The 15738-nt window shown below is 40.7% G+C and overlaps 1 protein-coding gene across 28 annotated transcripts in view; it reads right to left on the minus strand.

The window, feature by feature from the left end:
* LOC116039897 (adhesion G protein-coupled receptor L3) overlaps positions 1 to 15738 on the minus strand; it is a 219730-nt gene that overhangs the window by 55575 nt on the left and 148417 nt on the right. For all 28 annotated transcript variants that reach the window (XM_035993765.1, XM_035993761.1, XM_035993764.1 and 25 more), the window contains 3 exons: positions 11480 to 11833; positions 7476 to 7579; positions 1247 to 1432 (listed from right to left, as the gene is read on the minus strand). In XM_035993765.1, coding sequence (XP_035849658.1) covers positions 1247 to 1432; positions 7476 to 7579; positions 11480 to 11833 — 644 coding nt within the window. The remainder of the gene's footprint in view (positions 1 to 1246; positions 1433 to 7475; positions 7580 to 11479; positions 11834 to 15738) is intronic.

Here is a 15738-nt window from a genome sequence, read left to right on the forward strand (position 1 = left end):
GAACTTGAGAGGTAAACATTAGCCAATGCCAGAGCAGAGAGGTTCCGTGTTTTGTGGGGAGAGCTCTCACTGACAAAGGAAGTCCAACACAAGGGAAAGAGGTAGGGCCATTTTTATCTATAGATGCACAATATACATAATGGAGTGTTTATCAGAGGACAGAGAATTATAAAGGAAGTCCATGACCTCTTAAATAAATGATCATGGCTTAACAAGCTTTTTTTCATTTCCTTTAACTCAACTGCTTTTTTTCTTTGCGCCATTTCCTCATCTTTACAAGAGAAACTAAAGACTTCAACAGTCATCTCGATCACAGCAGTAGGCTCTATCTTGAATCTTGCGTTTTATGAGAAACCCTTTTCAAGAGGTACAATAAACTCTAGTTGCTCCTCAATGTGAATTTACCCGTCACATTCCCTTCTGAGGCCTTTTGGCCATCTTTACTGCCTCCCCTCTGCATTGGAGAAAACTGGCACTAAAATCTCAATGGAGACATCTGTGTCTGTTGCTGCAATGAAATAGAAAAACGTCCCGAAAAAACTATCTGAGAACAGGTGTTCATGTTCCTCTACAAGTGAAGCCGCTCCAGCAAATTAACGAGTGACATTTTAAATTTCACTGATGTTTGCTTTTCTGTAGGCTGCTCAGCAGACAGAAAGTATTATTTTAGCTTGCTTTGCCTGAGTGCCCCTTACTGTGCTCTGCTGTGAATTGGGGAGTAAATGCATTAGCTTCAGGTTCAGCAAAAATGAAAAACTCTGCCACAGCTTAGATCCAGCCCAATGAAAATGTACGCTGTCCCATTAGTAAAAATCAAATGGTGCAAGTGTAGTGCTTTTGATGAGCATGACATATGAATAACATCTTTTAAACTACATCAAAGTTACACTGGAAGCATAATACATTATACTAGAGTAAGAGATATGCCTGAGCGTTTTAGTATGCACTGGACTGAATACTGAAAATGGTGGATATCATTTAATCTGACAGCTCCAGATCATTAAAAGAATACCTACTGTATTATTCAGGTTTGACTGGATTGAAGGTTTGTGATAGGTAGGCCTCCATTTTGGAAATTCAAAAAGGTTTAGGTGTTAGAATGAAAACGCTGACTTACAAACTGGCACTTTTGTGTAAAATCGTTGCAGGGTAGTAAATCACCATTCCTGAAGGCCATGTTTTCAAGCATGTTAGATAGTCAGGATATTCTTTTAAAGCAAAGTTCTGATATTTCTTCCTCCTCTACCTTGTTGAGGCTCCGTGCCGCGCTATCTTTGCCACCTGGCGTGAGGTTCCTCAACTGCACGTCGAGGAGATCCACCAGCTGAACCATGGCCTTCACTGTGAAGGTGATGTCTCCTGCCTGAAGATTACGCTTAGTTTGTTCCGCCAATTCCCTGGCAATGACAGCAGCCGTCTCTCCAGCTTTTAGCTGTAAAAAAAGGACAAAAACAAAAAATAGGAGCAAATTAATTTACAAAAACTCTGCAGCTAAACAAACATCCATACAATCCTCATATCTTTATTTATTTCTACTGCGGCATGCACTTATTATACACAACCTACAAACTGGAAAACATGACAAATTACAATACACAAATGTGCAGCCCCTTAAAAATGAATGCCGTTTAGCCTATACATTTTCCCCAACTGCTGCAGTATTGCACGCAATTATTGTGGCGAGACGGTACTCAGCTGATTGCACACTAGGGCCAATATTGTATCCGGAAGCAATTATGAAATCAACTATTGAGGGAATTTCCCCAGATAGCCTTAGACCTTTATGAAACTAATGGGGAGCACTGCAGCTTGAGGCAAGCAGTGTATGTGTTGCACACAGAGGGCAGATCCTCTTGGATATTCATTTTTTCTTATGTTCGAAAGCTTAAATGTGATTTTTGTGTCTCGGGATTTGTTGAAAAAAGAAACGATTATTTCTCTTTTGTTGTTGTAAAACTTAAAAAAAACCTTTACTTTATATTGTTTTGCAGACCTTTCCTGTTTTTTTCTAATTTTACTCCTCCAGTTCATTCCCAAACATTTATTTCTGACACACAGACTCTACCAATATTATCACACTCTTTTCTATCACATTACTATTTCCTCTCCAGAAACAATTCACCTGCATGTATAATGACATTCCTCGAAACAAAATCAGTCAATAAAATCTCTCCACCGAACAGCCATAGTTTAATCATAGCTTAGCAACCATAACTAAGGCTTGACAGGTCTGTCGAGCTATGAATTTCTCAACATGCTGAAGCGATGTGCATGGGGCTCTAATAAGAACAATATTTGGCATTTTAGAAAAAAAGTCTAAGAGATTGTTGGAGTATTTTAACGTCAACTGCAATTGTTAGCATATCGGGCTAGTACAGTCTCTACAGTAGTGAGTGAAAACATCCAAGGCCAAGAAGCACATGATGCTACAGGTTGCATTAAAATAAATAAAATGAAAATATGTTATGTGTAATATGTCTGTCTGTCTGTTTAAGAGGCTGTGGTGGGCTCGGTTTTGAAGCTAGCGTGAAGCTATTGGTATCATATGAAACTAGACGGCCTAAGGTATCAATGGTACCATGTCATAGGCCTTCAGGAAGGAGGCTATACAACGCTCCAAAGTTTGCCTACATTTTGGTGAGGGAAAAACTGGCATGGCCATTAGAGTGCGGATCGGGGCGCATTTTTCTGTCCGAGCCCGGCCCGCGTCCGACAGAGCAGTAACCAAATCCGGCCCGAGCCCGACAGGCATTAAAGTATTTATGTCCGAGCCCGACACAGTTAAAATCTCGTTTTTCTCATACTAATGACACATGTACCTTTGTTTGTGTGGAAAGCCCGTTTTATTAAGCAACTGTAGGAAGGCATTCGGAAATGTCAACAGATGAGCGCATACAGGGCAAAAAGCGCACATTAACACAGGCGCGCACCTACATAATAAGCTTTTTTAAACTTAAAATGTTCAATGCCTTATCGCGCTGATGTGACCGAGCCCCACCCGAACCCGAACATAATTTCTAAATATCTGTCCGAACCTGGGTTCAGGTATCCATCCTCTAATGGCCATTCTCAGGATGTATGGCTTTAGGTATACAGTATACTGTCTCTGCACCACACCCTCTGTGCTAAAGAAAGCACATACAATATTTTCTGGTCACTTAATACTCACTAACTGTAGAGTCTGTAAAGTTGCACTTTATTGTGATGACTGCTGTAGAGTGTTTATGTTAAATAAAAAGTACATTAATGTAACTGCTTTGTGGCCAATTCTTAATGTAAACATTAATATTTTTAATAATGCACCAGGTGAGAGGGTACAATTTACAGCATTAGTTGTCTGAGAATCTCTTTCATATCGGAGCAAAATTGGTATTGTAACTAAAATATCCCTAATCCAATCAACATTGAATCGAATCAATATTGAATGGGGACATATAACACAAAAGTTTTGTAATAGTTGGTCTTGATTTTAAACAGTAAATAACTTAAACGTGCAATCCACTTGACTAAATGCAGAAGACCCTTTTGGTCTGATCTTTCAAAGGTCAGTTACATTCACAGTTTTACTAATAGACTAGGTGCAGTAAGATGATTCTCAAAGCCACAGTGACACCAACGAAAACAGGCCCATACTGATTTACTCTCGCATCACCTGCTATCATCGCCTGTGAGTTTATTAGTCAAGCCAATTATGCTGCTTAAATTGGTCTTCACAGAGGTGTATGAAGGGAAACATGTCTTTGGAAGATGTTTTCCTATTTTCCCTCCCTGCTCTTGTCTCTTAATAAGCGGAGCTGGGGATCCTCTCTCTCTCTCTCTCGCTCTCTCTCGCTCTCTCTCTCTCTCTGTTTATCTAATGTCATTTGTTTCTCTTTTTTCTCTACATCTTCCTTTCTCATTTTGTCTACCGAACCATCTGGTAATGAGCAGTGCCACATACAGGACAATGGCTCTAGATATAAAATAACAAAGTGCCAGATGGGTATTCCAGATCTCTGACATGTTGATCTTCATTAAAGTCTTCCCGTCTCCACAGCGACAGACACACTGCTGAAGTGTGATTTGCTTTAAAATAACACATGCACTACTTGACTGTCACTTCCTTCTGTAGATTTTAATAAGCAATATTCTACATTAGAATCACACTATTACTGTTGAATCCATGCAAACAACATAGCAAAACAGCCTCTGTAGCAAGTTCAAAAATACATTGCTCTAGTTAATTTCTCCAAGCCTGTAGTGGAGCTTTATTGCACCGTACAAATGGTGCGGCGCTGTACAGAAATGCACCTGATAATTTCTCTCTCTTCTATTTTGTTCCCCAACAGCCATTCTCAATCCAAATCTGCAAACTGCCGTTTCTTTAATGGGCTGAGCTTTGTGCTGCTGAGTAGATCATAAGTGTTATAACACGCACGCCTCGGGGCCCTATGAGTTTAAGGGAGAACATTTTCAACATTGCCTGCAATTCATAACCTGGAACCCTGATCCTCACTTGCAGTAATCTTCTCCTCTTTTGATTTGATTCTCTTACAGATTCAAACATAGGAAGCTTTATATGGGGCTTTGCATAATAACTTCCCCTTAAAGGAGAATTCCGGTCGATTTCAACACGTAGCTCTGTTGTTTGTAAATTTGGAGTGCTGTCAGTAGCAAGAAAAACAAAAACAATCAGTGTTGCCTACACCGTGTTATCCTCCTGCTAGAGTTAGCACCCAGGAGGCTGAAACAGGGCAAGTTATAAACGTGCTTTAAGCCTCTTAACATGTTCAAAATGTCATTAAAAGTGCCTACCCATGTGAAGTGATTCCTTCCAAGTGAACACAGTGAATCTGACTGCAGTAGATGTGAAAGAAATGCATAAAAGTTTTGCTAATTCAGCTCTGTTTAGTTCCGGTGTTGAGACGGCAAGACTTAGGGACCATCTACAAACTACAACACAGGAAAGAGATACAACAAAAATATTTATTAATTTAATGATTAAATAAGGTAGTGTCTTCAAACGTACCTCAATTATAACTTGTCTCCTGCTAGTTGTACTACAGCACTTACTTTTAAAAATAAGCATATGCCTATTTTTGAAAATATTTTTGGTTTTTCTTTTTGGTGTTGTAGTTTGTAGACGGTCCCTAAGTCTTGCCGTCTCAACACCGGTGTCGTGCCAAGATAGTTATCCCCGCGGATTTGTATCCCCTGGCCGCAGGAGCGCGCGTGCACTCAGAGTGGCGTTTAACTGCTGTACTTTGAATTCACCTCTTAAATGGAACAAATGGCAACGTGGAAGACTCGACAGGGTTTTCCATAGTAACAAGGGTCTCATTTATCTACATAAATACGTTTATTTTTCTGTTACATTAAGGCGACGTGTGAATTGTTTATTGCGTCGTTTAGTACAGTGGAATAATCAACAGTGTTTTCCAAAGTTCCATATTGACATGCACCTTAGCTACATAGGCCGACTGATAGGCCTATCTATGTGAGACATGCAGGTTTATGAACAATATTTTTTCCTCGTCTTTGCTAACCAGTCCCTCCCTGCCCTCTAACGTGATTTCTGTTTTAATTTAATTTAGTTTAATATGGCTTTTCAATTAACCGCTTTGTTCACCTGTCTACCATTAGGTTACAGAGGGGATACACAAAATATCAGGCCGTTTTTTCACCTGATATTTTGTGTATCCCCTCCCCTAACATGCAAAGGGTGTCCTGTCATCATGTGTGTTATATTCTGTCTTTACCAGGTCACAATAAACAACATGAAATAATATGGAGATGTCTGCTGTTTTCTAGCAAAAGTTACAGAGGGGATACACAAAATATCAGGCCGTTTTTCACCTGATATAATGTGTATCCTCTCCACTAACAAGGAAAGGGTCTGTCCTGTCTTCATGTGTGTTATTTTCAGTGTTCACAGGTCACAGTGAACAACCTGAGATAATATGGAGATGTCTGCTGTTTTCTAGCAATAGTTACAGAGGGGATACACATTATATCAGGCTGTTTTTCACCTGATATGTGTATCCTCTCCCCTAACATGCAAAGGGTCTGTTCTGTCAATATGGAACTTTGGAAAACACTGTTGATTAATCTACAATAATAAACGACGCATTCAACAATTCACACGTCGCCTTAATGTAACAGAAAAATAAACTTATTTATGTAGATAAATGAGACCCTTGTTACTATGAAAAACCCCGTCGAGTCTTCCACATCGCTATTTGTTCCATTTAAGAGGTGAATTCGAAGTACAGCAGTTAAACTCCGCTCTGAGTGCACGTGCGCTCCCGCGGCCAGGGGACACAAATCCTGGCGGGGATAAGTACCTTGGCACGACACCGGAACTAAACAGAGCTGAATTAGCAAAACTTTTATGCATTTCTTTCACATCTACTGCAGTCAGATTCATTGTGTTCACTTGGAAGGAATCACTTCACATGGGTAGGCACTTGTAATGACATTTCGAACATGTTAAGAGGCTAAAAACACGTTTATAACTTGCCCTGTTTCAGCCTCCTGGGTGCTAACTCTAGCAGGACGATAACACGGTGTAGGCAACACCGACTGTTTTCGTTTTTCTTGCTACTGACCGCACTCCAAATTTACAAACAACAGAGCTATGGGTTGAAATCGACCGGAATTCTCCCTTAAGGTCGGCTGTGGCTCAGGTGGTAGAGCTGCCAATCGGAAGGTCGGTCATATGATCGCTGGCCCTGCAGTTCCATGTCAAAGTGTCCTTGCTCCCGATGCTGTGCCATCCGTGTGTGTGAATGTTTATCTGATGAGCAGGTGGCACCTTGTTTGGCAGCCTCGTCCACCAGTGTACTGTACGAATGTGTGTGTGAATGGTACCTGTACTATGTAAAAGCGCTTTGAGTAGTCGTTAAGACTAGACAGGCGCTATATAAATGCAGCCTATTAACATTTACATTTAGAGGAGGAGATACAAATTGTTTGTGCTTGAGAAGTATGGAATGCAAAAAAACTGCTGTGTCCGTAGGACAGAAAGTGGTCTAGTGGCTGTTGTTACCCACAACAGTCCATTAGACTATGGTGAAACACACACATACACACACAAGCATAACCCTTCAATTAAGTGAACCCTCCGGCTAATCCATGGCATTAATTGACTAGTTAGAAAAGAGACAAAGAACAAAAGAGAAAACACACAAAAACTAAAGCCCTCTGAGTGCAAGCAATATATACACCCTTGATTTGCATTGTAAGCTGTGGTAACATTGGTTACTTTAATCAGGCTAAAAGTGCCCAGTTCTGTTAAAAACAAAACACATTTACACATCAAAATAACATTTAAACTCAGTGCCAAATCTGAATGCGTTTTTCTATGGTTGTATTTGAAGGAGAAATGTTTGATGATTCCTGATCAGAAAAGTAATACAAAAAGCACTTTTCAAACCAACTGTGATGTTACTTTAAGTAGCACATGTTCTGCTTATTATGATTGTGCAGTTTGGTACCTTCTGGCTGATGAGGTTGACCCAAGGGGAGGTACAGTTGCTAAAATCAGGTCCCTGGGGGTCCCAGTATCCCTCTGGACCCACGCACAGGTATGAGGCCACACCTAGAGAGAGAAGAAAGACAGTGGCTTAGTAAGAACAATGACATCAAATGTATTACATCCAGAGACACAACTATGTCAGTACAGAAAGAACAGCTACAGTGGCATGTGTTTTGTAACATGTCTGTCTATGTGTGTGTGTTTCTAAAATACCTCTTGGGAGACAATCGAGCTTACCCACATTTTCTCCTTTTTCTCTTAGTCTTTTTTCCCCATTACACAGTGATGGATTAGACAATGCTTTCAGTCTTGCCAACTAATGCCCAATTCCTCTGTGTGTCAAGCACTTTTCTTATTTTCTAAAGTTGTCCAAGTAAACTGCGACGTCCAAAAGAAACAATTCTTAAGTAATTAAATTAATGGGTGTAGCAAAATGTAATTGGATGGTTTTATCTTGTATGGACTGAAATGAAGTTGCTTCACTTGATGGCAGACGCTGTCTGTATTTAATCATTAAAAGTCAGACAGTGTCTGCATGTAACAGTTCAACTCCTGCATGAGAAAAATACGCCAAAATAGGTGCCAATTAAGTCTGCCATAGCTGAATTCATCACGACAGGTCAATTAAGCTGGTTTGAGGAAACTGTCTCTGCTGACAGATACGTGATTCAGTTTTACAATGTTCCATCTGGGTTTTAATATAAATACACCTCCAGATTGAGTCAAATTAAACAGCGTGACCATCATCAGTTAAGACTCTCTGGCCATGCTATACCTAGCTTCAACCTTATTAATCATAATGAATACATTAAATACACTTAATCAAGAGATAGACAGTACAAACCAACAGTTTTTTGTGGACATCTGTCCAACAATACAATGATTGCAATGTATTCAAAAACAAAGGGTGTCTTTGACTTCTTCTTCCATGTACCTCAAATAACTTGCATCTATATTTTCAGAGTAGACATCAGCAAGGCTACATGCTGACATTAAATTGCCCTTGTTGTACTTAGAGAGAAGGTGTGTTGGAGGGTGAGACGACCAGCATTAGGAGATATAAATTTTGATTGACATATAATTTCCTTCCCCAGTCCACCTCGGACAGCCTTATGTTTGATGGGTTTATAAGATAAGGGACTCTGCATTTCCTCCTATATTCTGAGGCAGGAGAAGGAGCATGAAAAAGGGAAGGAGTAAGCGAGGGAGTCGGAGGGGTGTAGGGGGAAACAGAATGACAGCAAACGAAGTGAGGTAGATGGAAGGAGAGCTCGAGGAACTTTCAAAGAGTGGCAGAGGAAGCTCACACAGTCTTGTTCTGCTTGGCAGTGTCGTCTGAAGAGCAGTGGCTTTGAAGAATGTGCCGAGAGGAGGTGGGGGTAGGTGTTCCTCTTATCTTGCCATATGACGGCTGTTAGTGAGGTCTCGACGGGTGCCTGTGTTGCCCATTAATGAAGGCTGTATGTACAGTATGGGTGTGTCTGTCTGAGTCTCTGTGCTGATTGATGAAATGAACAGATTTTTTTAGGCTTTGAGCCAGATTTGAGGATAAAGTGTCACCAACAAGTCTAGCGTGACTTTCTCTATTAAAAAAAATTATGATAGGGAAGTTTCAGAAAATTCCTAAACAAAGGCACATTGTACAGTTTTTAACACATCTGACTTGCATTACATCTTTTGGTTTTAACAATGTATTACCACCACTGAGTTGCTTTATTTATGCAATAATACTGTCTGACAGCTTTATAGAAGGTTTCTAGGTTACCTTTCAGTTAAGTTTAAACTTTAATTTTTTCTCACGATTCATCTCCTAATTTAAAGGCCCAGTGTGTAACGTGTTTAGTTGTTCATTATCAAAATCTGTGTTGCCCGTTCACAAACTTTGAACTTTTTCATAAATATTTACCACCACCATCAATTCCAAGTATTCCTTTTGGCTTGAAATTTTACATTTGCATTTGCATGAACTGGGGTAGACGCTCCATATTCATGCGCCAGCTTGAAAAACGTTAGCCGGTAAGGGACATACAGAACATACTGCTCCGCCTTTCGCGTTTTCGCTGTCACATGATAAACTCACAGATGCTGCTAAAACTGCTAATGGGTATCGTCGCTTCCCGGCCCCGGCAAGTTTGAAGAAGGAAACATGGAGGACCACACGTATTCAAAATCTAAATTTCAGGAACAGCAGTCTTCTTCTTCGCCCAGAAAAAGAAAAGGATATTGAAAAGAGCAAGAGACCGGCGTCATCAGAAAAAAAGAGTGAAGGCTACCGTAGCTGTAATACATACTTTGAATTGCGTGGCGCAAGAGATTTGATTACGATATATGATCTCAACGCTGGATGGGAGAAATTCCTACACATTGGACCTTTAAGAATTTAGGGATATCTTCAACCTTATAATATCAAAGCCTTTACTTAAAAAAAATCAGTGGCCAGGTCTCAATTAAATATGACCTGCTGCTTGATCAGAACTCTGATATTCTTACTTTCTGAGGTAAAGCTTTCACATCTGAGGCAGCCAACATCTTTGGATTTTATCTTAATGCACACTTGACTTCATTCCCTTAGGATTGATAGAAAGACAGAGCTGGACTAACAACATATAGAGTAACAAATGGTCTGATGCCTGATAAACAAAGCTCAACAGCCCTTTCAAAGTGCCAAACACAAACGTGTTTAGCCACTAATTAATTACACCAGTTGTATCCTGAGAGACAGGAAATAAATATAGGCGCGTGGTGTACTAGTTACTAGTTTCCATACAGATGCAATGCTAAGCTATATTTAGCCTTGCATCAGTGAGTCAGGAATAAAGAGTGAGGAGGGAGGACAGGAAGCAAGATGATGAGAGTTGCAGGGGTAGAGTAAACAAAAACCAGAACACACACCAGCGACCGACATTAAGGCAAAGAGCCTGACAGTAACTGCATACTAACGAGAATATTGACATCATCAAAGATTGATGAATAAAAACCTAACATGTATATTTCACAGAGTTTTTCATTCTTAAACTGAATGTTTGAGGTTTTAGAAGATTGATCAGGTTAACTGAATATGACTATTATAGAAGGCTGTGTAATATACACTGATGCTCCACATACTGCAAAGTTTTTGACCTACCAACAAATGAAACATAAACAGAAAACAGTAATGCACAAATGAAAAAGTATGTGATTGTAGGTATGTAGTGAGAAGTCCAGTGTGAAGTATAAATTCTGCTTTATTAAAACTAGCTGCCGCTTACTTATTTTCATATTTTTGGCCAAAGTAATTGCTGAGAAATCTCTGACAACACTTTAACGTCAACGACTAAAACAGTGACAACTTCAACAACAATGAACGAGTCCTTTGGGAAGGGGAACATCAGCAGTGCTGTACTGTTGTGGTGAATAAGGAACTGATTGGCGAAAACTTTCAATTTACCAGTGGATCTACATTCCAACCCTCACTATTGGTCATGAGCTCTAGAGAGTGACTTTAAACAATGAGATCCTGGATATACCGTAAGTGGCTAAAATGAGTTTCCCTCATAGGGCAACAAGGCACACCCTATTAACTTCCAAGAGATAGATCCTAAGCACACTTCAGAGCTATATATTCCAACTGGCTTGAAAATACCTTGAGATCCCTCAAGTAGAGGTGGAAGGTCTGGCTTAGGAGAAGAATGTCAGAGCTTATTTAGCCAGCTACCATCCATCATGACTTAGACCCACATTAGTTGCGAAAAATTGAAGAATGGATGGCCCTCATTCCATCTTCCAAATAACCTGGGGCTAACCTCAGGGTTTGTTTAAAACTTGATGATGCTCTGCCTGCTCATCATCCTTGCACTATCAAACTTCATTTTAGCTATGTCTGTGTTCCCAAAACTACTTGGGTTATTACTGAAAGAAAGTATGCCCCAAACTACAAAAATAAGACTCCCTTAAAATATTTGACATTACAAAAATCTGCATTACCTGTGGTTCCAGGTGGACAGGGCATCTTGGCCACCACACCCTGCTTGGTCTTGGGCCAGGAGATGTCCATCATCACCAGGGGATTGCAGTACTCCACCCTGATGTTGGGAAGCTTGGAGGAAGGCGGCACCCTGTCTTCGTCTTCTGGGACCAAACCCTCCAACACCGTCTGGACAGGGGCCGCCACTGTGGATGCGGTCTGTGGCCACTGAGCCATTGCAGTTGTTGTGGCAGGCATCTTGGTAGTGGTAGTCCTGGCAGTTGTGGATGTCACAGTAACAGTGGTTGGTCGAGTGGTGGTCCTCGTTGTCATGGTCGATGTGTCCATGTAGACCATTACAGAGGAGGAAGTTTCTGGTAAAGGAGAAAAAAGGAAACAAAGTGAACTGACAGATTCTGGGAAAATATACAGTTGGAAAAAGGAGATTGAGAGTAAATGTCTTTCTTTTCAGTCACACTTCATTAATGAGGGAGAGGGAAATTTATTTTGGTGGCGGTGAAAAAAAGACTGCAGTGTGCGCAGGAGGGGGGGTGGGGGGGAAGGATAGTTAAAACAGGATCAATTGGAACTGGCAGGTGTGACTTGCATGGGAATGCATGGTGTCTAGTTTTGGACCCCCGCTGGTTATGCTAACACACACACACACACACACACACACACACACACACACACAGCTGTGCAGTCTAAAAGTTGCTATTGACAGGGGCATATCTTTGCTAGTCAATAGCTACATGCTATTTCTGGGTCAGCTGGGACAAAATGATATACCTATTTCCTGGATGTGAGTTCTCCCTGTGGTTACACTTCAGTGGGTGCTTGCTAATGATGCCTTTGCCTGCCCTGTTGCCGTAGAGGGCAATCATAATAACACCAACACATACCGAGATGCACCCATGAACTGGCTTAGTAATGCTTCTCTTTCCACTCAAATTCATATACACCTCCTCGACTCCCTGTCATCAATCATCCCATGTACTCATCCATTCTGTCCCCTTTATATCCCTTCCCCTGTGTCACTAATTGGAAAATAGGGCCCCCAAATTAATTTTGCACCAGGCTTTTTATGAATGTGTGGACTTGGTTAAGCCACAGAGGGTCAGAGGACGCACTGTGAGGTCATACCAGGTTGATGTTTTTTTTTATGAAACTGTCCTATGGAATATATTTATTTAGGAGCATTACTCTATGTTACACATTCACATTATTTTTACACAAATACTTTTCAATAGGGGATGATGACATTTCTATATGTTATGATCTTATTACTGTGTGGTTTTGCAGGAAGGCTGCTTGCTGTAGACCCTTTAAATAAGCTCCCATGAGAGAACACTTTCTCCCAGACACACAATCTGGGCTTTTGCAAAAATGCAATTCGATTTTTTTTTTTCCTTGGCCTAATGCAGAGATACAATCAAAATGACAGAAGTGACAAATGGTCACAATCTTTGTATGAAAGGGGAGCAAAACAAAATTTAATGAGGGTCGACTTTAGTTTGGCAGGTGTAATGGACATCACACATCCAGAGAGCTGAGACAACAGACATCACTGCTGAAATCCAGTTCAGCAAGATTCAATTGGCAATCGGACAATTTCTTTGCATGGTGAATTTGAAAGCGGTGAAATAAGAAAGCATAAATTAGTGCCACTGTTTGGGAATCGCGGAGACGCCTGGAGGCTGTAATGACACAAACCAGGCCGCTATCAGCAGTCAATGCATTCAACACTTAACAGCATTCAACGACAGCCAAGGTTGATTAAATAGGTTGCCGCCGCAGCAAGAGTTCCAGGCTGATTGAGTATTTGTTTTCTCTCGCTAACAAAAGAGTTTGTTGTGTTTTTAACACCCACAGGTAGCTTGGGCACAACTGTGGAGGTACTCCATCAGTAAAAGAACTATAACAAGAATCTCATTGAATTGCAAAGTGCACTAAAGGCACATAGTGCCTTTTTCACTCCCAACTGCCGATAATGCAGGTTGTATAACTTCAAAATATCTCTCACACGCTGGCTCCCCCCCCCCCACTCGCTTTGTATAAAACAGTGGTTGCGCACTTCCTAGACATAGTTATGCTCAAGCTCTCTACAGCAAGGATTAACAAAGCCAGGTCATTGACTACAGACCTACGGAAAAACGCAGCAGCACAAGTATAAGTCCTAATGACCACAACACCACAAGAATTAGAAAAGAGCGACTAGGCAAGGTGGGATTTTTGTTTTTGTTTTTTGTATTAGGGATGCACCGAACACAGAGTTCGAGTTCGGGTACTGTCGAACTTTAGAATTTTTTTCCACCGAACCGAACGCTGCCAAAGAGAAGTAACAAGAGGCGAAACTCGAGAAAAAGAGGCAAACGTTGTGTTGAGTTTCTGCTCTTGTCAAAGAGTATAGAAGTAACAAGAGGTGGAACTCAATAGAACGTTCCATTGTAACAAACGCACCCATGACCGAGATGCAGCTCCGCCATCTTGGACTGAACGCTCTTGTTACTTCTATACTCTTTGTAGAGTTACGCTTGCACTTTGCGCACTACGCTGGTCGACGTAATGACGGCGCATTAGGTGGAGCGTTCTATGCAGTAGGCTGTGAGAAAGTGAAAACGGAACTTGTAAGCAGAGAAAGTGTTGTTTGGCAGTACTTTCAGTCAAAAGAAGGCGATTCAAGTAGAGCTACATGTTCAATTTGCAATGCCGATTTGTCTCATGGGGGCCTAAACAATACATAACATCGCCGCTGTTAAGATATTTGCATATGAGTTGTGCATGAAGGAATCTACAGACAGCAGCCAAAATGCAGCAACTTCAGGTAAGGAAGGACAGTCACAGCTAAAAACTTGTGTTAACCAGACAGTGCCTCTCCCGGGCTGTCAGCTGTTCTCTTGGCTGGCAATGAGTCTCCCTACGGTGGGAGTGGAGCGACTGAATGGCCGGCTGCTGCTCGTTAGCTAACGCTAGCTTACTAATTTCACCCACACAACATGCCTTCATCATACACTGGTTAGCAAAAATTTGCCAAACAAAATTGTCACTCAGCTGGCGATAGCGATGTGCTTTCCTACGATGTGAAAAGAGCATGTGAACTCAAGTTGTTACATTTAACTATTTTAGAGGCTGTTGACGTTGTTTACTTAATTAATGTGTTTACTGTGTTAATGGACTGAGGATCAGAATCAGAATCAGAAAAGCTTTATTGCCAAGTACGTTTTTAACACATACAAGGAATTTGTTTTGGTGTTGTTGGTGCATGTCACACATTCTCTAAATAGAATATGAACAATATAAGTAAAGTATATGTACACAGTATACAGTATGTATTAAATTAAAAATAAAATATTAAAAATAAAAGATGGGAGTAGAGGATGGGAGTAAATTTCGGTTCGGTTCAGTTCGGGGTTCGGCAGAATCTTAACCAGTGGGTTCGGTATTCAGCCGAACCCCAAAAATCTGGGTTCGGTGCATCCCTATTTTGTATATTGGTTTGTTTTGTTTTCCTCGAGACCGCAGAGGGTGGGGGGTGGGAGAGGGTTTTGGTTCTTGTTCGAGTGTATTTATTTATTCTGTATGTTGTATGTTAAAAATATAAAAATAATAAAAAAATGATCATAAAAAAAATCTCTCACAGAGAGAAAGAAAAACAACAACTTGGAAAAGATGCTATTACACGTGTATATGGATGCAAATGCTTGAATGAGCCACCACAAAAGCGTAGTCACGTGTTCACACTGGCAGCCACACATCAACCAACATAAACTGACACTACCACCCATCAACAGGGCTTTAAAAAAAATCACATGAATGCTCAAATAGGTATTTAACATTTCCACCAGCCACAGAGACATCACCATTTACATTCTTTAACGACTACTAGACATCATCATCAATCTGTGCCACGGCAACCCTATGGCTGCAATGATCATGAAAATAGGAGGGTAAAATATCTTCAAGGACACCAGTCTATTTATTTGATTATTCATGAAATAACTTATTTATGAATCTGTATTTGAGAAGCCATGATAACCTCAAATAGGTTACGCCAACTCTTGAGGAAGGGAAGAGGCATCAATTTTTGTATAATTGAAATCAGCTGGTGGTGCATATAGTAAAGGAGACCATTATTAGAGTACCTCATGGAAATCTGATCTTGGAAATTCAGTGCTCATATTGAGGTCAGTAGAGGCCACCTTGCACAGGCTCAGTTAAGCTAGTGGCTAAGAAGGTGTGCAGACTGGCCTATTAGGATAAGGGAAATATTGTACTGGTC

This window comes from Sander lucioperca, chromosome 17 (genome assembly GCF_008315115.2).
Source record: "Sander lucioperca isolate FBNREF2018 chromosome 17, SLUC_FBN_1.2, whole genome shotgun sequence".
Lineage (NCBI taxonomy): Eukaryota > Metazoa > Chordata > Actinopteri > Perciformes > Percidae > Sander > Sander lucioperca.